We start from the raw sequence: 23,911 nt of genomic DNA, 5'->3' as shown, positions 1-23,911 counted from the left end.
AGTGACTGCGCAAGGCATCCCGGTCTAGATAGGGCCGCAACTGGAACAGGAGAGGCGAGAGAACCGACCCCTGAGGAACTCCACAAATGAGAGGTCTCAGGGTCGATCTCTGCCCCCCTGCCAACACCGACTGCGAACGTCCCAGGAGGTAAGAGGAGAACCACTGGAGAACCGTGCCTCCCACTCCTAACCCCCTGAGACGCCGCAGCAGGATACCATGGTCGATGGTATCGAAAGCCGCTGAGAGGTCTAAAAGGACTAGGACAGAGGAACAACCCCTGTCCCGAGCCCGCCAGAGATCATTCACCAGCGCGACCAATGCCGTCTCCGTGCTGTGCCCGGGCCTGAAACCCGATTGGTAGGGGTCCAGATAATCCGCTTCATCCAGGACCAGAGGGAGCTGATGCGCCACCACACTCTCAACAACCTTCGCCAAAAAGCGAAGGTTGGAGACCGGATGATAGTTGTTTAAAATTGCTGGGTCCAAGGCAGGCTTCTTGAGGAGGGGTCTCACCACCGCCTCCTTCAAGGCGGCGGGAAAACTACCCTGACTCAAAGAAGCAGTAATCACTGCCTGGAGCCAGCCTCGTGTCCCCTCCCGGGCTGCATAAGTCAGCCAGGAGGGGCATGGGTCCAACAAACACGTGGTGGAGCTCAGCTTCCCCATGATCTTGTCCACTTCTTCAGGGGTCACAGGATCGAACTCTTCCCAGATTAAATCGACAAGACCGCCCGTATCCTCTTCGTCAGACTCTGCCCAGTCGGAGTCCAAACCGGTCCGGATCCGAGCGATTTTGTCCGACAGATGTTGACTAAACTCCTCGGCTCGACCCTGCAAGGGTTCCTCCCTCACCTCCTGATTAAGGAGAGAGCGAGTCACCCTAAACAGGGCGGCCGGGCGATTATCTGCGGACGCAATGAGGGTGGCAAAGTGGTTAGACCTAGCCACCCTCAATGCTGCGAGATAAGTTCTCGTAAACGACCTTAGTCGTAACCGGTCGGATTCGGATCGGCTGGACCTCCAACAGCTCTCTAGGCCCCGTCTCCGACGCTTCATCTCGCGGAGCTCCATGGAGAACCATGGGGCCCGTTGGGATCTGCGTCGGGTCAAGGGCCGCATGGGTACAACTTGGTCGAGTGCCTCTGTGGCTGCCCTTTCCCAGGCTTCATCATGACTTCTCTCTTTTCTGCTTTACAGACCAGCATGACCCTCAACGAACGTTTTGGGATCCTGAAGGAACAAAGGACAGCTCTGGCTCAGAACAAAGGCAGCCGTTTTGTGACAGTGGCCTAGAAGAGGCCCTGCCCCCCCCCAGGGGTCCTCCATCGAAGGAGCTGGAGAGACTGTGGTCCAGAAATCGTGGGAGATGTTGGGACGTCTGTGTCAAGATCCCGAATGGAGCTGAATCCTCCTCCCCTTCGTTTATACTCCCTTTACTTTATACCGGGACGTCCAATCTTGGACCACTTTTGAAACTCGTGAACTTCAGTTCCCAGAATTCCCCAGCCAGCCACGGGAGTTGAAGTCCACCACTCTTCAAAGTGGCCAAGGTTGGACACCCCCAACTGCTTGGAATAGTTAAGACCGTACAACCCTAAACCCTCTCATATCCCCGACGTAAGCAGGAAACGCGGCACGCTTGGTAAATGGAATCCCTTTGCCTGGATGTGGGCAAAGGTCCAATTAACCCCTGCAAGAAGTGGAGATCACATTTGCTTTTTCTTGTTCTTGTGGTTGTTTTTGAAGATGCCAGTAGGTGTTGATGATGCTCCACCCCAGTCCTGCAAAAGAGGAAAGACTTATACAATTGCTCTCCTGGTCCGATTCGGTTTTAGTTTTGGCCACAGACCTTCATCTGAACGGACGGCACGTCCCGTTTTCTTCTAGCTGACCCCCAAATCAGAAGCAACGGGTGGGGGTGGGAGTGGTGGAATAATTTGTCGTGCTGTTGATTGGGGATCTCCATCATGGCTTCCCTAGCGATGCTAGCATGAATCCAATCCGTAGGCTTGCAAAAACGAATGCGTGAGTATCTTCATAGTAAAACCTCCCACCACCTCGAGTTATAAAATTTATCCTCCGGTCACAAGCCGCTGGTTTGCTCCAGGGCGCCCTCCACCGAAGTGAGCCTGGTTTCCTTTAACGTCACCCGCCGAATTTTGTTGAAGGTTGCTTTGTTGTGTAGCGAGAAACGTGCACTTTGTGACTCCTCTAGTTATCCGTAGTTCCACCAAGGGACCTTCCTGTTGTGTAAAGGGATCAGAAGTCGTGGAGACAACATCTCAGCTTACATACCCCAAACTCTGCATGTTCGATTTTTTTACTTTTTATTTTTTTTTACTTCCAACCAGGAGATATTTGGAATCCTGAGACGAATAATGGAATTGCCTGCAGGAACATCCTGAATTTCTGGATGTTCATCAGAGAATTTTGATTAGTTGGCCTAGTGTCAGAAGATACAGCTTACTCTGAAATTTTCATTTTATTGTGGTTTTCGAAGCAAAGAAGATTTGGGCAGTCCTTGGAGCATTTTTTTTTAAAAAAAAAATAGTCACGGCCCATGATGTTTAATGTTCTTTTGTTTCTTAATTTTTATATATACACATACCTTCTGTGTCTCTGTCTCTCAACCTTGGCAATGTGTGGACTTCATCTCCCACAATTCTCCAGCCATCCATGCCTGTTTCTTTATCACTTACTCCCTAAAGTGGAGAGATTGCAGAGGAAGGGATTACAAAAGAGTAAGCTACGCTGTCTGGAGAATTCTGGGAGTTGAAGTCCACGCATCTGAAAAGTTGCCAAGGTTGAGAAACACTGTTCTATATCATCACAGTGGAAAAAGTCTGGGACATTTTTTTTTTTAAAAAATTGTGTACTAAATATTCTGTTGGAAGTTTGTTAAAAATGAAGTAGACCAGCCTTCCTTTAACCCGGTGCCCTCCAGACGGATTGGAGAAGCTTCCATCATCCCCCACCACTTAGGGACATTGTAGTAGCCCAACCCTTCTCACGGGCACCAGGTGGGAGAAGGCTGAAAGAGGTGGTGTGCTGAGAACCATCCTGTGTTTGGTTTGTACCAGGATGCAATTAAAATAAGCGAACAAACCTTTTGCATCAAACCGGATGCAAAAAAATCGATGCAATGCATCTCAAGAAAGCTAGTTTGTACTTAAGGAGAATATACTTTAAATCTGTACCTTTCGGTATTTTTTTTTTGAGAAGTTAATACATTTGGATCTATTCTAAAGCTGTTGGACTTTTTAAAAATAAAAGAAGTTACAAGTTTGAGGGTGTGCACAGTGGTTACTATATTGGGCAATTGGCCTGCGCAGGTACTCCTTCACTTACAACCCCAAATGAGCCCAAATTTATCTTGTTGAGTTTTACAACATTTCTTGCCACGGTTGTTAAGTGAGTCATTGCATTTGTGAAGTTAGTAAGAAGGTCGTTAAGGGAATCTGGCTTCCCCCCATGGACTTGGCTAGTCAGACGGTCGCACAAGTGGATCACATGACCCCGGGACACTACAAGCGTCGTAAATATGAGTCAACTGCAAAGCGTCTGAATTTTGTTTACATGACCAGGGGGATGCTGCATCGGTTCTAAGTGTGAAAAACGGTCATAAGTCACTTTTTTTCCAGTGACTTTGTAGCTTCGAACAGTCGCTAAATGAACTGTTGTAAGTTGAGGTCTACCTGCATTCTGTCATGAGGGACTTAGGAAAAATGGCTGTTAAACTTTTACAGGTAGTCCTCGATTTAGAACTCTGGTTGAGCCCAACATTTCTGTTGCTCAGCAAGGCAACTCGAGTTTTGTCCCATTTTACCAGCTTTTTTTTTTTTGCCACAGTTGAGCGAATCATTGCAGCTGTTAAGCGAATCGTGTGGTTGTTAAGTGAGTCTGGCTTCCTCCATTGATTTTGCTTGTCAGAAGCCGGTTGTTTAACAACCTTTGGAAGTTATCAGAGACTTGAAAAAAAAATGTTATTTACAACCTGTCCTTGAAGTTACACCATCCCTAAGATCATGTGATTCCATCTTAAAACTCCCCAAATTCCAGCTTGGCTGGGGAATTCTGGAAGAAGTCTTCAAGCAGGCAAGGTTGAGAAGCTAGATATGTACTATTTATAGAACACTGTAAATAGTATAATGTATAAACTGTATAGGGATGCGGTGGCTCAGTGGGTTAGGACGCTGAGCTTGTCGATCAGAAGGTCGGCAGTTTGGCGGGTTGAATCCCAAGTGCCGCGTAACAGAGTGAGCGCCTGTTACTCGTCCCAGCTTCTGCCAACCTAGCAGTTCGAAAGCACATAAAAATGCAAATAGAAAAATAGGGACCACTGCGGTGGGAAGGTAACAGCGTTCCGTGCGCCTTTGGCATCTAGTCATGCCGGCCACATGACCACGGAGACGTCCTCGGACAAGTGCTGGCTCTTCGGCTTTAAAACGGAGATGAGCACCGGTCCCTAGAGTCGGAAACGACTAGCACGCATGTGCGGGGGAACCTTTACCTTTACCTTTATAAACAGTATGATGCAGTATGTATGCATTGCTGCTCTTGAGTCGCCTTGGAATTACAAGACAGGCAGCAAATACATTTGATAATAGGACCTGTGAATTGAATGGCAGACCAAGGTCACCTGGTGGGAACTTTTCCAGTGGCGCAGACTGTTTCCCAAAACAATATGCTGGACACGGGATGGCCCGGGGAGGAAAAGAGGAAAATGACTATGCTGTTTTTCGCACAAAAACCTCAAGAGCTATAGCTTCACTTCTTCTGTGACTATGTATCTATCAGTTAAACGGTATAATAATAATAAAATAATAATAATAATATAATAATAATAATAATAATAATAATAATAATAATAATAATAATAATAAGAAGAAGAAGAAGAAGAAGAAGAAGAAGAAGAAGAAGAAGAAGAAGAAGAAGAAGAAGAAGAAGTTGAAAGGGACCTTGGAGGTCATCTAGTCCAACCCCCTGCTCAGGCAGGAAACCTTATACCATTTCAGACAAATGGCTGTCCAGTTTCTTCTTTAAAACTTCCAGTGTTGGAGAATTCACCGCTTCTGGAGGCAAGGAGTTCCACTGGTTAATTGTTCTAACTGTCAGGAAGTTTCTCCTTAGTTCCAGGATGCTTCTCTCCTTGACTAGTTTCCATCCGTTGCTTCTTGTCCTGCTTTCAGGTGCTTTGGAGAATAGCTTGACTCCCTCTTCTTTGGGGCAGCCCCTGAGATACTGGAAGACTGTTATCCTGTCCCCCCTCGTCCTTCTCTTCATTAAACTAGACATTCCCAATTCCAGCAACCGTTCCTTATATGTTTTAGCCTCCAGTTCCCTGATCATCGGTTATTGGAATTGGGTATGCCTAGTTTAATGAAGAGAAAGGCATAACAGCAGTGTTCCAGTATTTGAGGGGCTGCCCCAAAGAAGAGGGAGTCAAGCTCTTCTCCAAAGCCCCTGAAGGCAGGACAAGAAGCAACGGATGGAAACTAACCAAGAAGAGAAGCACCCTTCAACTAAGGAGAAACTTTCTGACAGTTAGAACAATTAACCAGTGGAACAACCTGCTTCCAGAGGTGGTGAATGCTCCAACACTGGAAGTTTTCAAGAAGAGACTGGACAGCCATTTCTCCGAAATGGTATAGGGTTTACTGCCTGAGCAGGGGGTTGGACTAGATGACCTCCAAAGTCCCTTCCAACTTTATGATGATGATATTATTATTATTGCTGTTTGTTGTTGTTTTGTTGTTGTTGTTATAATTATACGTATCCCACACGGGACCTCTTTGCAACGTCCCGGGCTTCACCTACCGATTCCAGAATGGTTTTCTCAAAGATGTCCAGCCTCCGGGTCTCCAGGGCAATGCCGATGGCCTGCTTGTACTTGTGATCGTCTAAGCAGCGCTGAAACATCTTGTTTACAATCCCTTCCAGGCGAGGGTCCACGGCTTTCTGCGCCTCTTCGGCCAAATCCGCATTTTCCACACACTGCTTGGTGTAGTGGTCGATGCATTTCGCTGAGAAAAAGAAAGGTATCCTTTCAAGCTTGGCTAATATTTATAGATCCAATTACAGATTACTAAAATGCCTGCTAATCTTGAGGCAAATCTGAAAGTTATCTTCTGGCGAGGGGGCACAGGCGGAAAAAGCAATAAAAAAATACTCCAATCGAGGAAACACCCAACTCACACAAATAATCAAATAGCGGCTTAATCAAGGAACTACCAAGAGTTCCTTGGAGGTCATCTAGTCCAACCCATTGCTCAGGCAGGAAACCCTATACCATTTCAGACAAATGGCCGTCCAGTCTCTTCTTAAAAACTTCCAGTGTTGGAGCATTCACAGCTTCTGAAGGCAAGGAGTTCCACTGGTTAATTGTTCTAACTGTCAGGAAGTTTCTCCTTAGTTCCAGGTTGCTTCTCTCCTTGACTAGTTTCCATCCGTTGCTTCTTGTCCTGCCTTCAGGTGCTTTGGAGAATAGCTTGACTCCCTCTTCTTTGGGGCAGCCCCTGAGATACTGGAACACTGCTATCCTGTCACCCCTCACTCTTCTCTTCGTTAAACTACACATACCCAATTCCAGCAACCGTTCCCTATATGTTTTAGCCTCCAGTCCCCCAATCATCTTTGTTGCTCTTCTCTGTACTCTTTCTAGAGTCTCGACATCTTTTTTACATCCTGGTGACCAAAACTGGATGCAGTATTCCAGGTGTGGCCTTACCAAGGCATTGTAAAGTGGTATTAGTACTTCACGTGATCCTGATTCTATCCCTCTGTTAATGCAGCCTAGCACTGTGTTGGCTTTTTTGGCAGCTGCAGCACACTGCTGGCTCATATTGAAGTGATTGTCTACTAGGACTCCGAGATCTTGGTAAAATAATGTTCCAGGGGTTTCTTGTGCTGCACATGCCAACGGGACAGTTGACATGCACACTCGGTAAAATAACCTCATTCCTGTCCCAAAGGTTCTTTTTCGAAAGGCAACTGGCTTTGTTTTGCCTGGAAGACGTTTCGCTTCTCATCCAAGAAGCTTCTTCAGTTCTGACTGAACCGAACTGGCTGAACTGAAGAAGCTTCGTGAATGAGAAGCGAAACGTCTTCAAAGAAAAACAACGTCCAGTTGTCTTTTTTTTTTTTTTTTGTGGTGGTGGTGGTGGTGGGGGAAAAGCGTCTTTGGGACAGCCATGACCTGGATGACTGAGAATCTCCACAGACATTTAACCTCAATCCTGTTTTAATTGGCAGCAGGAAGTGGGCAAGGAAGAGGGAAGAAGGTTTTATAGCTTGGAACCTCAAAGTAATTGGCCACATTGGAAGTCAGTGTACGAGGTGAACCCAGAAAACAGAATTAACATCTGGAAGAGACCTTCTTCGCATGCGAGCGCAAGTGACCTTACGCGCAAAGCTGCATTCACGCAAGTGGAGGACCGCGCGCCTGCCACTCACACCAATGGAGCTGTGCACAGGTGTGTGCACCTGCCACTCTCACACACGTACCTACGCCAGGCTGGGGGTGCCTGGGTGGAAAGGTCAGGCACCCCCTGGTTTGGTTGCAGCAGGTTGCGTTGTGCTTGTGCTTCCCCACTTGCACTCAGTCTCCACGTGCGAAATCATGCTTTTTTTTCCCCTCCCGTTACGGCACCCAGCTCAGGAACGGGACTTGTCTGCGGATGGGAAGTCCTCAACTTACAATCACAACTGAGTCCAAAATTGACGTTGCTTAAGCGAGGTAGTTATGAAGTGAATTTTGCCCAATGGTGGGATTCAGCCAGTTCGCACCAGTTCTGCAGAACCGGTAGCAATTTTTTTGTTGCCCAGGCCCAGAACAGGCTCCCGGGAGCGGCATCCACACAGAGAACCGGTTGTTCACATATCTGAATCCCACCACTGGTTTTGCCCCATTATACCATCTTTCTTGCCGGAGTTGTTAGCTGAATCCCTGCAGTTGTTAAGTTAGCCACACGGTTGTTAAGTGAATCCGGCTTTGCCATTGACTTTGCTTGTCAGAAGGTCGCAAAATGCCGGGGACACTGCAACCGTCATAAATATGAGTCGGTTACCAAGGGTCTAAATTTTGATCACATGACCACGGGGATGCTGCAACGGTCATTAAGTGTGAAAAACAGGTGGTCAATGACTACTGTATATGTCCACTGTTGCGCGACAAACCCTTAACACAAATATCTTAACACAACGGTCGTAAGGCACTTTTTCCGGTGCCTTTGTAACTTCGAGCGAGCGGTCACTAAACAAACTGCTGTAAGTCGAGGACCACCTGGGTTTTACCTCTTTTCTCCCCCCCCCAGGCTTCAGATCACGATTTATCACTCCTGGGTTGTATGTACACCGAGAGCTTGGGAGGCCGCTGTGTGGTGTAGTTGGTTCACATGGTGTGGTAGGATGGAGGGTTTGTTGTCACTGTGTGTTGGGGGGAGAGAGCCCGGGGTAGGGGGAGGCTCAGCTAATCTCAATGTACACATGTTGTACTTTGACAATAAAGGTTTATTATTATTTATTATTATTATACGCGCCGTGGGTTCAATCGCACTTGGCCAAATCCTGAACTTGAATTCCATTCTATTCTCTGGACTACGGCTCAGCTAATTTCAATGTACACATGTTGTACTTTGACAATAAAGGTTTATTATTATTATTATTTATTATTATTATTATTATAGGCGCCGTGGGTTCAATCGCACTTGGCCAAATCCTGAACTTGAATTCCATTCTATTCTCTGGACTACGGCTCAGCTAATTTCAATGTACACATGTTGTACTTTGACAATAAAGGTTTATTATTATTATTTATTATTATTATTATTATTATTATTATTATTATTATTATTATTATTATTATTATTATTATTATTATTATTATTATTATTATTATTATTATTATTATAGGCGCCGTGGGTTCAATCGCACTTGGCCAAATCCTGAACTTGGAATTCCATTCTATTCTCTGGACTACGACTCCCAGAAGCCCGGAAGCCCGCCAGGGCTAAAACCGGAAGCGCCTGGCCGCTCTGCGCCGGCGCCCTTCGGCGCGGGAGGCCGCCTTCCGCCCTTCTCCCTCCCCCCCCCTGACGCAGGAGCGCGCGCCTCGGCGCAGGCGCAGAGCGGGGGGCGGGGAAATGGCGGCGGCCGCGACGACGGCGGCGGCTGAGGGCGGCTGCTCCGGCGGCGGCGGCGGCGGCTCCGCGGTGCTCATGCCGGCGTCGGCAGCGGCGAGCGGGAGCCTGGCGACGGGAGGCTGCGGCGCGGCGGGTCCGTCGTCGTGGACTCGCTCGCTGGAGCGGGCGCTGGAGGAGGCGGCGGCCAGCGGCGCCCTCAGCCTGAGCGGCAGGAAGCTGAGGGACTATCCGCGGGGCAGCGCCGCCGGCCACGACCTCAGCGACACCATCCAGGCCGGTGAGCGGGGAACGAAGGAAGGCTGGCTGGCTGGGCTGGCGGGCGGGCGGGAGTAGGGGGGGGAAGGTTTGGAGGTCGGACTCCACGGCCCATGAGGCGCGGCCGAGCGGACTCCACGGCCCAGGCGCCGCAGCCGGGTGGCTCTGAGGTCAGCTCGCGGTGGGGGTGGGGTCGGGTGAAACCCCCCCCCCCGCAAAGAGCGCCGCCCGTGCCTGAGCCGCCTTTGAAGACGGAACAAAGACGAAACTTAAGAAAAGAGCTGGAAGGGACCCTGGAGGTCTTCTAGTCCAGCCCCCTTCTCTCCTTTCCTTTCCCTTCCCCTCCTCCTCCTCCTCCGAATAACAGGGTTGGAAGGGACCCTGGAGGTCTTCTAGTCCAGCCCCCTTCTCTCCTTTCCTTCCCCTCCTCCTCCCTCCTCCTCCTCCGAATAAAAGGGTTGGAAGGGACCTTGGAGGTCTTCTAGTCCAGCCCCCTTCTCTCCTTTCCCTTCCCCTCCTCCTCCCTCCTCCTCCGAATAACAGGGTTGGAAGGGACCCTGGAGGTCTTCTAGTCCGACCCCCTTCTCTCCTTTCCTTTCCCTTCCCCTCCTCCTCCCTCCTCCGAATAACAGGGTTGGAAGGGACCCTGGAGGTCTTCTAGTCCAGCCCCCTTCTCTCCTTTCCTTTCCCTTCCCCTCCTCCTCCCTCCTCCTCCTCCGAATAACAGGGTTGGAAGGGACCCTGGAGGTCTTCTAGTCCGACCCCCTTCTCTCCATTCCCTTCCCCTCCTCCTCCTCTGAATATAAGGGTTGGAAGGGACCCTGGAGGTCTTCTAGTCCAGCCCCCTTCTCTCCTTTCCCTTCCCCTCCTCCTCCCTCCTCCTCCGAATAACAGGGTTGGAAGGGACCCTGGAGGTCTTCTAGTCCGACCCCCTTCTCTCCTTTCCTTTCCCTTCCCCTCCTCCTCCCTCCTCCGAATAACAGGGTTGGAAGGGACCCTGGAGGTCTTCTAGTCCAGCCCCCTTCTCTCCTTTCCTTTCCCTTCCCCTCCTCCTCCCTCCTCCTCCTCCGAATAACAGGGTTGGAAGGGACCCTGGAGGTCTTCTAGTCCGACCCCCTTCTCTCCATTCCCTTCCTCTCCTCCTCCTCTGAATATAAGGGTTGGAAGGGACCCTGGAGGTCTTCTAGTCCAGCCCCCTTCTCTCCTTTCCCTTCCCCTCCTCCTCCCTCCTCCTCCGAATAACAGGGTTGGAAGGGACCCTGGAGGTCTTCTAGTCCAGCCCCCTTCTCTCCTTTCCTTCCCCTCCTCCTCCCTCCTCCTCCTCCGAATAAAAGGGTTGGAAGGGACCTTGGAGGTCTTCTAATCCAGCCCCCTTCTCTCCTTTCCCTTCCCCTCCTCCTCCCTCCTCCTCCGAATAACAGGGTTGGAAGGGACCCTGGAGGTCTTCTAGTCCAGCCCCCTTCTCTCCTTTCCCTTCCCCTTCTCCTCCCTCCTCCTCCGAATAACAGGGTTGGAAGGGACCCTGGAGGTCATCTAGTCTGACCCCCTTCTCTCCTTTCCCTTCCCCTCCTCCTCCCTCCTCCGAATAAAAGAGCTGGAAGGGACCCTGGAGGTCTTCTAGTCCAGCCCCCTTCTCTCCTTTCCTTTCCCTTCCCCTCCTCCTCCTCCTCCGAATAACAGGGTTGGAAGGGACCCTGGAGGTCTTCTAGTCCAGCCCCCTTCTCTCCTTTCCTTCCCCTCCTCCTCCCTCCTCCTCCTCCGAATAAAAGGGTTGGAAGGGACCCTGGAGGTCTTCTAGTCCAGCCCCCTTCTCTCCTTTCCTTCCCCTCCTCCTCCCTCCTCCTCCTCCGAATAAAAGGGTTGGAAGGGACCCTGGAGGTCTTCTAGTCCAGCCCCCTTCTCTCCTTTCCCTTCCCCTCCTCCTCCCTCCTCCTCCGAATAACAGGGTTGGAAGGGACCCTGGAGGTCTTCTAGTCCGACCCCCTTCTCTCCTTTCCTTTCCCTTCCCCTCCTCCTCCCTCCTCCTCCTCCGAATAAAAGAGCTGGAAGGGACCTTGGAGGTCTTCTAGTCTAGCCCCCTTCTCTCCTTTCCTTTCCCTTCCCCTCCTCCTCCCTCCTCCTCCTCCGAATAACAGGGTTGGAAGGGACCCTGGAGGTCTTCTAGTCCGACCCCCTTCTCTCCATTCCCTTCCCCTCCTCCTCCTCCTCTGAATATAAGGGTTGGAAGGGACCCTGGAGGTCTTCTAGTCCGACCCCCTTCTCTCCTTTCCCTTCCCCTCCTCCTCCCTCCTCCTCCTCCGAATAACAGGGTTGGAAGGGACCCTGGAGGTCTTCTAGTCCGACCCCCTTCTCTCCATTCCCTTCCCCTCCTCCTCCTCTGAATATAAGGGTTGGAAGGGACCCTGGAGGTCTTCTAGTCTGACCCCCTTCTCTCCATTCCCTTCCCCTCCTCCTCCCTCCTCCTCCTCCGAATAACAGGGTTGGAAGGGACCCTGGAGGTCTTCTAGTCCGACCCCCTTCTCTCCATTCCCTTCCCCTCCTCCTCCTCTGAATATAAGGGTTGGAAGGGACCCTGGAGGTCTTCTAGTCTGACCCCCTTCTCTCCATTCCCTTCCCCTCCTCCTCCCTCCTCCTCCTCCGAATAACAGGGTTGGAAGGGACCCTGGAGGTCTTCTAGTCCGACCCCCTGCTCAGGCAGCAGACCCTAATTACTATTTCAGACAAATGGGGGGGGCTGTCCAGGCTTTTCTTTGGCCCTGCATCTCTTCTTTTCTCCCCCCCCCTGCTCCCCACCCCCCACCCCAAGGTGGTTTAATGCTGGGGTGGCTTTTTTTTCGGGGTGGGTGGGTGGGGTGGGCGGGTTTGTTGGGCCTAAAATTAGGAAGTCCGCGATGAGTCTGGGAGTTGGGGGGGAGGGCTGCGCAAGGTCGTCCTCGACTTATGACCACCGCCGAGTCCGAACGAAGTCAGGTTTTTCGGTCCCCCATTTTGCCACCTTCCTTGCCAGAGTGGCTCGAGCGAATCATAGCGGTCCTAAAAGAGAGTCGCACGGTTGTTAAAGCGAATCGGGCTTCCCCCCGCGGGACTTTGCTGGTCAGAAGGTCGCAAATGCGGATCGCGTGACCCCCCTTCATCGTAAGTATGGACCCGTTGCCGAGTGTCGGGATTTGGATCACCTGACCCTGCGGGTTGGTCGTCAGGGTGAAAAACGGTCATAAGTCCCTTTTTCCGGCGCTGTTGCAACTTTGAAAGGACACTAAACGAATTGTCGAGGAATCCGTGTGGTTTTTATTGATTGATTGATTGATTGATTGATTGATTGATTGCCTTGAAGGGTTTTCTGCACCCTATCCTTCGCAGAGGAGTCTCTCCCTCAAAGGACCTAATAATGATGGTTTAGCCGTGGGCAGAGTTAACGTGGGAATCTGGGTCTCCTGCCTTGGGGAAGGAGAGGATCCAGTGGCTTGGTTTCTGAGTTTGTTTATTCATGTCCGAAGCATCAGAATTAAAAGGAGGCATATTATACGACCTAACATTTAAAATATAAAGTACAAGATTATAACGTGTGCAAATTAAAACAACTCTTGCCCGGAAAGTAGCAACGTCGACTGATTAACTTAATCGATTATTTTACATTAAGTCATTAATTTACTTCTGAGTAAAGAGACCTCTTTCGGCTGAAGGGCTGCATCCCTCAAAGCTTTTGCCAGTCGCCAGTTTCTCTCAAACTGGGTGATATCTGAGTGAACATGTCTTGCCTGTGTACTGGCAGTCCTTGACTTACAACCGTTCATTTAGTGACTGAAGTCAGAGTGGCACTGGAAAAAAGTGATTTGTGACCGTTTTGCACACTTACAGATGTTGGAGCATCCCCACCATCAAATTTGGACGCTTGGCAAACAGGCTTATATTTTTTATTATTATTTTATTATTATTTATTAAACTTATATTCTCCCGCAGGACCCAGGGCGGTTCACAAGGCAATTAAAACAACATCACAATACAAAAATTAATAACAAAATAGATTAAATTATCCTTAATTAAAATCTAAAACAGTGCCCGGCGGTCATGTGATCCCCTTTTGCGACCTTCTGACAAGCAGAATCAATGGGGAAGCCCGGTTCACTTAACGACCGTGTCACTAACGCAAACAACTGCAATGATTTACTTAACAACTGTGGCGAGGAAGGCCGTAAAATGGGACAAAATTCATTTTATCAACTGCCCTGTTTCAGCAAGGGGAAATTTGGGGCTGAATTGTCGTCAGTCGAGGACTACCTGTATAAGAAAGCTAGAAGAGTGGAATCGAGCCATTCTGAGCCAAAAAAGCAAAAAGAAAATTAGGACAAATGCTTCTGCCTAGCGGAGAGATGCCGAAGGAGGAGCAACTGACGGCTGTCTCGCTTAGCGACAGAAACCTTTGGGCTCAAAGGCGGTCACGTTGAGGACTACCTGCGTTCGGGAACCTGGGATCTGGGCTTGTGAGTTCTGCTCTCGGTGCAGAAAGAGCCGCTCCAGGAGAGAGGCTGTCCTCAAAGGCCGGGCGAGTTTGTTGATGTGGTTTTTGAATATTTTAAGAGTCTGCATAACTCCTGTGCTTAAAAGAGGGAGCTGCGCGTCTGCAGGTATTTATTTGCTCAGAGAGGAAAACGAAAAATCAAAAGGAGCTTGCGGGATGGAATTTACCGCCGGAGGAGGCTTTTGATGTTTTGGTAAAATAAGAGGACCGCCGAAGTCTGGGAAGTCCAGTTGGGCTGGCAAACGCTCCCAAGGCACCATCCCTCGGCCAGCAATGATGAAGCCTTTACGTAATGGCAATCGCTCGGCTTGACCACACGTAAACAGCCAGGGAAGCGAAGGAAGGAGGCAGGCCAGCGGGCTGTGGGGACCTTTCAATCTGAAACCTGACCGAAGGGGAAAGGGCGTGGAGAGAAACCAGATACAACCGAAGCAGAGGCGAAGCTGAGCAGATGCAGTTAGTCATAGTTGCTAAGGGCCAGTTTGGTCTAGTGGTTAAGGCACCAGGCTGGAAACCCGGAGACAGCGAGTTCTAGTCCCGCTTTAGGCAGGAAAACCAGCTGGATGACCTTGCAGCAGGAGATGGTGAGTTCTAGTTCCGCCTTCGGCGTGAAAGCCAGTCATCGGGAGACCGGGAGTTGTAGTCCTGCCTTCGCTTGGAAAGCTTGGTTGGGTGACTTTGGGCCAATCACCAGGGGATGGGAGTTCTAGTCCTGCCTTAGTGGTGAAAGCTTGTCTCGGCCCAACCCACCTTACAAGGTTGTTGTGAAGAAAATGGGAGGGAGGGAGGGAGGTTAGGTATGTTCGCTGCCTTAAATTACTTGTCTGTATAATGAAGGTGGGATACAAATAATTTTTTTTAAAAAAAATTAAGGGTATGATTGATTTGATGGGCTGTTAAGATATTCAGACTTCTTGATTTGTGGATTCCAGTAACGCCCGTAACTCGAGTCACTAAAACGATACGCTTGCTGTGAACGAGTACGTGCTATTTTAAAGATGAAAGAGCAAAACCCCTTTTCTAATTTTGTAACTGCAGAAGTCAGGGGGGAATAGCCTGCTAGCGCTGTGCCAATGCTTGCCCCCCCCTCCTCCTCCTCCTCCTCCTCCTCCTCCTCCTCCTCCGTTTTGGGATTGGAAGGCAAGCTGGAGGATTGGAAAGATGTTCCCCCTTCCTCTTTTGCACCCAGGAGAGGCAGGAAGTGATGGAGGGTGGGCGGACGTCCTGCTCTGCTGCTGGATTATGGTCTCTGGGCTTCAGGCCTCAGCTCAACTAAGCAGGGATGTGCAACTATGGCCCCTTGGACTTCAACTCCCAGAATTCCTTTCCACCTGATGCACATTGCCTGTGCACATTCTGCCTGCCTTTCTCAGTGGGGGGAAAAAATAATAATCCAGGCAGCTAAAGTGACAATGTTGGACCACCACCAGAGAAGGGGGATTCTGAGCCCTTTTCCTGAGCCGTTACATTCAGAAAAATGTATATATTTATATATATTTATATTTATTAAACTTATATACCGCCCTTCTCCCGTAAGACTCAGGGCGGTTCACAAGGTTTTTTTAAAAACAATACAACAAATTACAAAAATTAAAAACAATTAAAATGATTACATTAACCTTGAATAAATAAAATCCCAATATATTTGGAGAGGGAGAAATGATTTTCTGGTAAAAATGGCAAGACTCCTGATAGTCCTTGAATTAAAGGAGGGGGAAAGGTAAGGTGGTCCTCATTTAGCTACCGGAGTTGAGACCGGCAACTGGGTCGTCATGTGAAGCGGTCACTAATTGGAACTACAACTTTAACTTTGCTTTACAGACCTACAAAGCTCATAAATGGGAGGACTAGTCATAAAAATATTTCTAATTTAATTAGCGATTAACCCAGTCACCCCGTTGCTTTTTAAATCCCTAAATGTAAAACTGGAAAATTAATAAAATATTATTTATTTATTTTTTTCTTAAAACACCATGGTAACTGCCTACGGCCGTTAAGTGAGGCAGTCACTAAATGAGGACGACTTGCATTATGGAACATAAGTCTGTCTAGAAGATCTTTCTTCCATTTTACAGAGAATTGCACGGACTTATTGTGGACCTGGTGGGATGTTCTGCAGAATAGCTGGGATGGCCAACATTTTTACGGTGAAATAATAAAACGCACTTCAAATATAAAAGTAGAACTTGAGAACGAAACAAGACCTTTTTATGCACTGAAAGAAAATAAGGTTCTATCGGGGAAATGTCGAAGGGCTGGAATATTCTTGACTGTGTTGGGGCAAGTAATCCTTGACTTTTATAGCCATTCGTTTAGTGACTATTCAGAGTTACAATGGCACTCAAATAAGTGACCGTTTTTCACACCGTTGACTGTTGCGTCATCCCTCTGATTTGGATGCCTGGCACGAATGTTGCAGTGCCCTGGGTTCGTGAGATCCCCTTTTTGTGATCCGGCAAGCAAAAGGTCAGTGGGGAAGCCAGATTCAGTCAACGGTGTTACTCACTTAACAACTTAACTTTTGTATGTTGCATTTTATTGCCCTGCACACTGCCCTGAGTCCTTTGGGAGAAGGGCGGTATAGAAATTTAATATAAATAAATAAATAAATAAATAAATAAATAAATAAACTGCAGTGATTCATTTAACGGCGCCAAGGAAGGTGGCAAAAATGGGGCAAAAGTCACTTAACAGCTGCCTTGCTCTGCACTGGAAATTTGGGGCTCAGTTGTCGTAAGTCGAGGACTATCTGTAAGTGCCAATGTCAGGCTACGTTGAAAAAAGTAGAGAAAAGAGATCTTTTGTGTTTTGGAGTCAGGATTTAAGATGGATGAAACAATGCAGACAGCTGAGTAATAGGCGTGTCCAAATTAGAAGAAATGATCAAAGTGAACTCTGCAGGTCGAGCAGAAGAAACACAACTCTTTTGCACCAAAAGAGGAAGGAATTACAACGTTAGAAACTATACATTGTCAGATAGGTGCCATTTTGTGTGTGGCTGCCGATCTTCTAAATATAAAAAGGGGGAAATGGTATATTTTATGGCTGTAAAGCATCAGTAATAAAAAGATCCAGTGATGAGTGTCCAGTTGTGATCTAAAGAGGCTGATGTTTGCTTGCAGATTTACAGTGACTTACATTATATTAGCCAGAGGTTGCGAATGTAGGTGAGGAAGGGATATAAAGCAAGGTAGGGAGGTTACATTTAAAAAAAAAATTAAGTTCAGGGATTGAAAAAATTAATGTTTAGGAGATTGCTTGGAGGTTTTTCACTGTTTATCTTTCTTTTTTAAACGAAGGCAGAATCCCGTGGGTGCTCTGTAGCAGATAATTTAAAGAATCCTGTTTCGAAGCAATGCCAACTCATACCGTACCGTGACCAAACCGACATTTAGTGGCTTTCCAGAAGTGCTTGATGCACATGACCAATTTTTGAAGATAAACGCTGAGAGTAAGCGTCTCCTTTTAGCAGATGCGCACCGAAAGCTCGGAGAGGAACATTGTTGAATCAGGGACTTCCCATTTCTTCGAGCGTGCTCAGAGCAGCCCTAGAGAGTTTCTGAATGGTGAAAAAAACATGAAATTACAACAAGGGAGCGTTTTATTTGAATGTACGTTTGCTGGAATCCAAAATAAATTTAGGATAGAAAGGCAGATTCCAATCTTTATTCTGGGTTGGTAATGGTACTGTGTCATGCCCTTAGTTTAAACATCACTCCTGTCTGCTTTCCATTCTCTTCTGAATCCATGGTGATGTCTGGTTTTTCATCCATTGGTGATTTGGACAGAAGCTGACCATCTTTCATTTCCCTCTTTAAACTCCATTGAAAGTAATTTTTGGGGGTGGGGGGTGGGCGGTGTTTCTTCTGGAATGGGGTTGAGTGTCCTGGAAGAATTTTAGTGGGATCAATCTCTTTTCTCATAGGCTTTGCAGAATTTAAGGGCAGAACATTAATCAGAGTTAAGTTGTATTTTTTTTATGGAGAACAGAGGTCTATATACAAGCAAGGTTTTCAGGAAGACAGAGCTGGCTGTTGGAATGGTAGTTTTATATCTAAAATATACGTCAGTTCAGAACAAAAATGCTGGCAATAACGGTCTTGAAATCTATAGTCATTTTGAGAAATGTTTTTTTCCCCCTCAGAACAAAATAGTAAAATGCGTTTTCAAAAAGTGATATAAAATATAACGACTGCCTACTTCATCTCCTATTTGGATAATGTAACGAGATGAATTAAGTCTAAAATAAAGCCTAAATGACATTCAGGTAAAACAGGGCTCTTCAAACTCGGCCCTTTTATGACTTGTGGACTTCAGCTCCCAGAATTCCTCAGCCTGGCATGCTGGCTGAGGAATTCTGGGAGTTGAAGTCCACAAGTCACAAAGGGGGCGAGTTCGAAGACCCCTGAGGTAAAACATCTGCTAATATTGGTGCATGCCTAAAAATTAGGCATCTTTCCCATATCTCTTATACATGCCTCCATGTATAAATTAACAGAATAACAGAGTTGGAAGGGACCTTGGAGGTCATCTAGTCCAGGGCTTTTCAACCTTATCACCCATCGTACCACTGTTAGGATACGGCAACATCCGAGTACCACCAGTCGCCTAGCAAGGTGTCAAAAACTTGATGACCAAAAAAACCACAAAAAAGGAAAAAAGCGATGAAGTACAGGTAGTCCTCGACTTACAACAGTTCGCTTAGTGACTGTTCGAAGTTTCAATGGCACTAAAAAAAGTGCCCCTCGAGCCACAGCCGAGCAAGACACCTGCCTGCCCACCCGGCTGCGCTCTTCCTCCCGTCCGAGGTTTTCATTGTTGTGAGCATTTCTGTTGAGGATTGGCAGTGGGGGTGGGGTGTTTGGTTTTTATTCCCCCCCCCCCCCCCCCCCCCGTCTGCTGGGTGGTTGCAGCAGGTTTTGGTCCCGTCACATGACCCGGGGACACTGTGACCGTCATAAATATGAATCAGTTGCCAAGCGTCTGAATGTAAATTAGAAGACCCTGGAGATGCTGCAACATTCCAGCTGAACGGCGCTTCTTCTGGGCTCAGAAGCTGCAGCATCTCCAGGGTCTTCTGATTTACATCCAGATGCTTGGCAACTGATTCATATTTATGACGGTCACAGCGTCCCAGGGTCATGTGAAGGGACCAAAACCTGCTGCAACCACCCAGCAGATGGGGGGTGGGAATAAAAACCAAACACCCCCCACCCCACCCCCGCTGCCAATCCTCAACAGAAATGCTCACAACAATGAAAACCTCGGACAGGAGGAAGAGCGCCACCGGGCGGGCAGGCAGGTGTCTTGCTCGGCTGTGGCTTGAGGGGCACTTTTTTTAGTGCCATTGAAACTTCGAACAGTCGCTAAGCGAACTGTTGTAAGTTGAGGACTACCTGTACTTCATCCCTTTTTTTCCTTTTATTTTTTTTGGTCATCAAGTTTTTGACACCTTGCTAGGCGACTGGTGCTACTCGGATGTTGCCATATCTCCTAAAAGTGGCACAATGGGTGAAAAGGTTGAAAAGCCCTGTAATAAAAGATTAGTAATACATTTGTAAGCTGGATGTGCAATAATAATAATAGTAATAAAGTTGGAAGGGACCTTGGAGGTCATCTAGTCCAACCCTAGGCAGGAAACCTTATCCCATTTCAGGCAAATGGTTGTCCAGTGTTGGAGCATTCACCGCTTCTGGAGGCAAGGAGTTCCACTGGTTAATTGTTCTCCCTGTCAGGAAGTTTCTCCTTAGTTCCAGGCTGCTGCTCTCCTTGATGAGTTTCCATCCCTTATATGTATGATCGGTTGGCATTGTGTATTGATTTTTCATCACAGGCAATTAATCATATTTATTCTTCCTCTATGCTTCTGCTAAGAGGCAGGAAAGATGGGTTATACAAATTCAAAAGAAAAATAAGACCCTATTTAGAAAGGTACATTTGGTCCTAAATCTAAACATATCGTCGTCCTCCCTGGGATTTGGAGCTGAAGAGCCATAAAATGATGTGTACGTACGTGTACGCAACATGAGTAGCTATAAAATAAACTAAAGCCACATTCCCTTCACCGCATGGTTACCACTTAGTAACCCACAACTGTTTGGATGCATAAATAAAGCTATCTTTCACCGTAGAAGTCATAACAACAGGGCAGGAAGTTACTAGGTCTTCAGTTAAATTGAGGATTCCTCCTTTATTGTCGGCTTCGGCTTTAAACCTATCTCTCTTTTCCGATCTTAAATATCATTCCATTAAAAACAGGTTGAATCAGATTTCGAAGGAGGTGAATCAGGACTTCATTAGAGCGCTTCCTTTTTTGGACATGTCCATTTTGAAGCCCTGTTAATCAGGACAGCTCCATCCCATAGAAAGTCCCACCGTCTTAAAACTCTTTTCTAAAATTCAGACTAAAGCAGTCTGGGTGAGTGTATCTAATTTTATTTGCTGTGTATGTTTAGGAATGGAGTCTGTGTAGGCATCTGTTGTTGGTTACCTTTATAGTCTAGCTTTTTTCCAGAGAAATTTGCATTTTACAGAAATCAGGAGTCTCCTGAATTCCGGCATAATGGGATGGTCAATTTTATGTTTTCTGCGTGTTGGATTAACTATAATTCACTATACATTGGGCCGCCCTTGAACGTGGTGCCTTCTCTGTTCCACCCACCAATCTTGGTCAATTTCAGTGGACCCAAAATACAGTGAGCTGCGTGCTTTTACCTTATTGGATTTATTTTGTTTAACCTGATGGTCATTATAGGTTCTGTACATTGGTTGTATTTCAGCAGTTGTTTTGGATATTGTTTGTGTGTCACCATCTTGTTCGCCAGCTAAGAGGAGTTTCGGCCAGATGTGCAGCCATAGGCATGCAAAAAAGTACATCAAGGCAGTCCTCAACTTACAACCGTTTGCTTAATGACTGTTCAAGGTTACAACACCACCGAAAAAAGTGACATGATCGTTTTTCGCACGTAGGGCCATTGCAGCATGGCCATCGTTATTGTGATCAAAATTCGAACGCTTGGCAACTGGCACACACTTTTGATAGTTGTGCTGTCCCGGTGTGTGTGTGTTTGTGTGTGTGTGTGTGTGTGTGTGTGTGTGTGTGTGTGTGTGTGTGTGACATGATCCCTTTTTGCGACCACCTGACAATTTTGCGACCACCTGACAAGCAGAGTTATTGCAGAAGCCAGATTCACTTAACAACTGTGTAACTCACTTAACAACTTCAGAGATCCATTTAACAATTGTGGCAAAAAAAAAGATTGTAAAAATGGGGCAAAACTCATTTAACAACTGTCTCGCGTTACAACAGATATTCTGGACTCAATTGTGGTTGTAATTCAATAAACCTTGCTGTGCTAAAACCATGATTGTGGGAAGGACCTTGATTAATGATTTGCTTCTGAGTGCAATTCAAGGTCTTACTTCCTACCTGTAAAGCCCAGGTAGGGTTAGATGGGGTAGAATATGAGCAGGCTGAGCTGGAAGGTGGGGGTTAAACATGTCATCAGTATGGAGTCACTGTGTTGTTGCAGGAGACCCAAGTCTAGCCCACCCCCACCCCATGAATCAGATCAGTGATGGCGAACCTTTCAGAGACCGAGTGCCCAAATTGCAACCCAAAACCCGCTTATGTATCGTCGGGTGCCGGGTGGGCGTGGCCCATTGGGTGGGCGTGGCTGCGGTGGTAACGGCAGACTGGGTGGGACTAAAAAGTTCAATCAATCAACTGCGTGGTCTTTTTTTTCCCACGAGAAGTTGAAATTGATTGAACCTTTTTTTTTTTTGCGCATGGCGGCGGAGGCCTAAAGCGAAAAGGTTTTATAAAACCCAGCTGAAGGACTGGGACTGGGGCATGGGCATCCGTGCCCACAGAGAGGGCTCTGCGTGCCACTTGTGGAACGCGTGCCATAGTTTCGCCACCACGGAATTAGATGAATGTCAGGAGCAAATAACCAGTGGCATTTGCTGAGTTCAGACCGCAGAAGAGATGATTGTTGCTACCTCTGTACAAGAATCCAATCAGCAAACGCTCAAAGGTGAATTGATGCTAAATAAGGGTCAATGGAATTCATGGCTGGGCTGGACTTGGGTCTCTTGTGACAACGCAATGACTCTAAACTGATGACATATTTAACTCCGCCTTCAGCTCAGTCTGCTCTTATCCTATAAGAGGTCACCTTTCTTAGGTAAATTTTACTCCCCCCACCCCAATGGAGGGTCATCGGTGCCCGCTAATGGTTCCTTCCTATCTCAGGGATATGACGGAATACAGGATGACTCCTATTCTCCTGGCCTTCAGAGATGACTAGGGCCTTAGTGTGGTTTCTTTTATTACATTTTGTATTTTATTTTATTTATTTTACTAGGCTGCCCTACTGCTCCAGTCATCAAGTAACTTTGAGAAATGATGATGATGAAGTTGGAAGGGACCTTGGAGGTCATCTAGTCCAACCCCCTGCTCAGGCAGGAAACCCTACACCATTTCAGACAAATGGCTGTCCAGACTCTTCTTGAAAACTTCTTATAGTTCTCCTGTACATAAACAAGAGCAGAACGGCAGGAGTAGCCAACACTAACAATCACATAATGAAATGTTGCGTAAAAATGTGTTTTAGACTTATACCCCGCCTAGAATCCCTTGGGATTAAGATGGACAAAGCCTTGTATAAATAAACAAATACATCGGAAGGGTGCCTACTTGGCCCAAGTTCTCCCTTAGACATTCCGGAAAGGTTAATCTTTTGTTTTCCTTTCTGCGTTAATTAAAAGATAAAATGACTCTCTTCAGCTTACAAAATCGTCTTTTAAATAGGGATGGAGAGTCTGAGGCTCCCGAACTACCTGCCTTCCCTGCCTAAACCACACTTTTGTTGCCTACAAACCCCGCTCCACTTTGCAAGAATTGGTTGCGCGGTTGATGTAGGGGTAGGGGACACTTAGCATTGCGGTGTGCAGGTAGTTCTTGACTTACGACAACCACGAAGCCCGGCGTTTCTGTTGCTGAAGCGAGACTCTTGTTCAGTGAGCTGCGCCCCATTTTACGACCTTTCTTGCTGCAGTTATTAAAGTAGTATCACGGTTGTTAAGTGAATCTGGCCTCCCCGTTGACTTTGCCGGTCAGAAGGCCGCAAAAGGGGGGGATCAGAGGACCCCGGGAGACGGCGACCGTAGCAAATAGGAGCCAGTTGCCAAAGCATTCAGATCGTGATCGTGTGACCATGTGAAAAACCTGTTGCGAGTCACTTTTTTCAGCGTGCTTGTAACTTCGAACGGTCATTAAACAAATCGTCGTACGTTGAGGACTCTCTGTAGTGCTAAAAGCGCGTAATAAAGCAGCTAAAAAGTCAAGCTTTTTCCCCGGAAAAGGTGGAAAATCTTGGACCTGCCTTTATGTTTGCAGGTCTGGTTTAGTTTGCACTGCCCCGCCCTCCGCCTCTGGAATAAAGGTTAGTGCTGAAAGATTTGATTTGTTCATTCACCTTTACAGGTGAGGGAGGATTCATAGGTGAGTGAAAATTTGATTTCCGGGCTTGACAATCGTAGTTGTGGCTAGTGTCCTGGGAACTTACTGGTCACCGAGAGAAGCAAGAGCGTAAACACCAGATGCTATAAAGCCCGTATAGGTGAATCTAAAGTGAATCTGGCTTGCCCTGATGACTTTGTTTCTCAGAGCGTCGTGACCCCGAGACCCTGCAACCCTCAAAAATATGTGCCAGTTGCCAAACCTCTGGATTTTGATCCCTTCTCCATGGGGATATGCTGCCTTGGTCATAAGTAATTGGTCATAATTGCTGCCTGCAATTATTGCAGGTTCGAGTCCCACCAGGCTCAAGGTTGACTCAGCCTTCCATCCTTCCCAGGTAGGTAAAATGAGGACTCAGATTGTTGGGGGCAATTAAGCTGACTTTGTAATAATGCCGCTTGGGGTGTGTGTGAAAGCCCTAATAAGCAGGCATATACATAGAATGAAGGCTACTGCTAAGGTTGTAAGCCGCC

At 47.5% G+C, this 23,911-nt stretch overlaps 2 protein-coding genes across 2 annotated transcripts in view; one reads left to right on the top strand and one right to left on the bottom strand.

The window, feature by feature from the left end:
• The window catches only part of PSMD1 (proteasome 26S subunit, non-ATPase 1), a gene marked incomplete at its 5' end in the record, with an annotated part of 138,199 nt that extends 128,981 nt beyond the window's left edge, over positions 1-9,218 (bottom strand). Inside the window, 2 exons of the mRNA XM_083364856.1 lie at positions 5,815-6,024; positions 9,110-9,218. Coding sequence (XP_083220982.1) covers positions 5,815-6,024; positions 9,110-9,218 — 319 coding nt within the window. The remainder of the gene's footprint in view (positions 1-5,814; positions 6,025-9,109) is intronic.
• The window catches only part of LRCH3 (leucine rich repeats and calponin homology domain containing 3), a 109,434-nt gene continuing 94,524 nt past the window's right edge, over positions 9,002-23,911 (top strand). Inside the window, exon 1 of the mRNA XM_083364855.1 lies at positions 9,002-9,418. Coding sequence (XP_083220981.1) covers positions 9,142-9,418 — 277 coding nt within the window. The 5' untranslated portion in view covers positions 9,002-9,141. The remainder of the gene's footprint in view (positions 9,419-23,911) is intronic.

The sequence above is a fragment of the Vipera ursinii genome, assembly GCF_947247035.1.
Source record: "Vipera ursinii genome assembly, chromosome: 5".
Lineage (NCBI taxonomy): Eukaryota > Metazoa > Chordata > Lepidosauria > Squamata > Viperidae > Vipera > Vipera ursinii.
The sequence above is the reverse complement of the archived record's forward strand: the minus strand, read 5'-3'. Positions and strand labels throughout refer to the sequence as shown.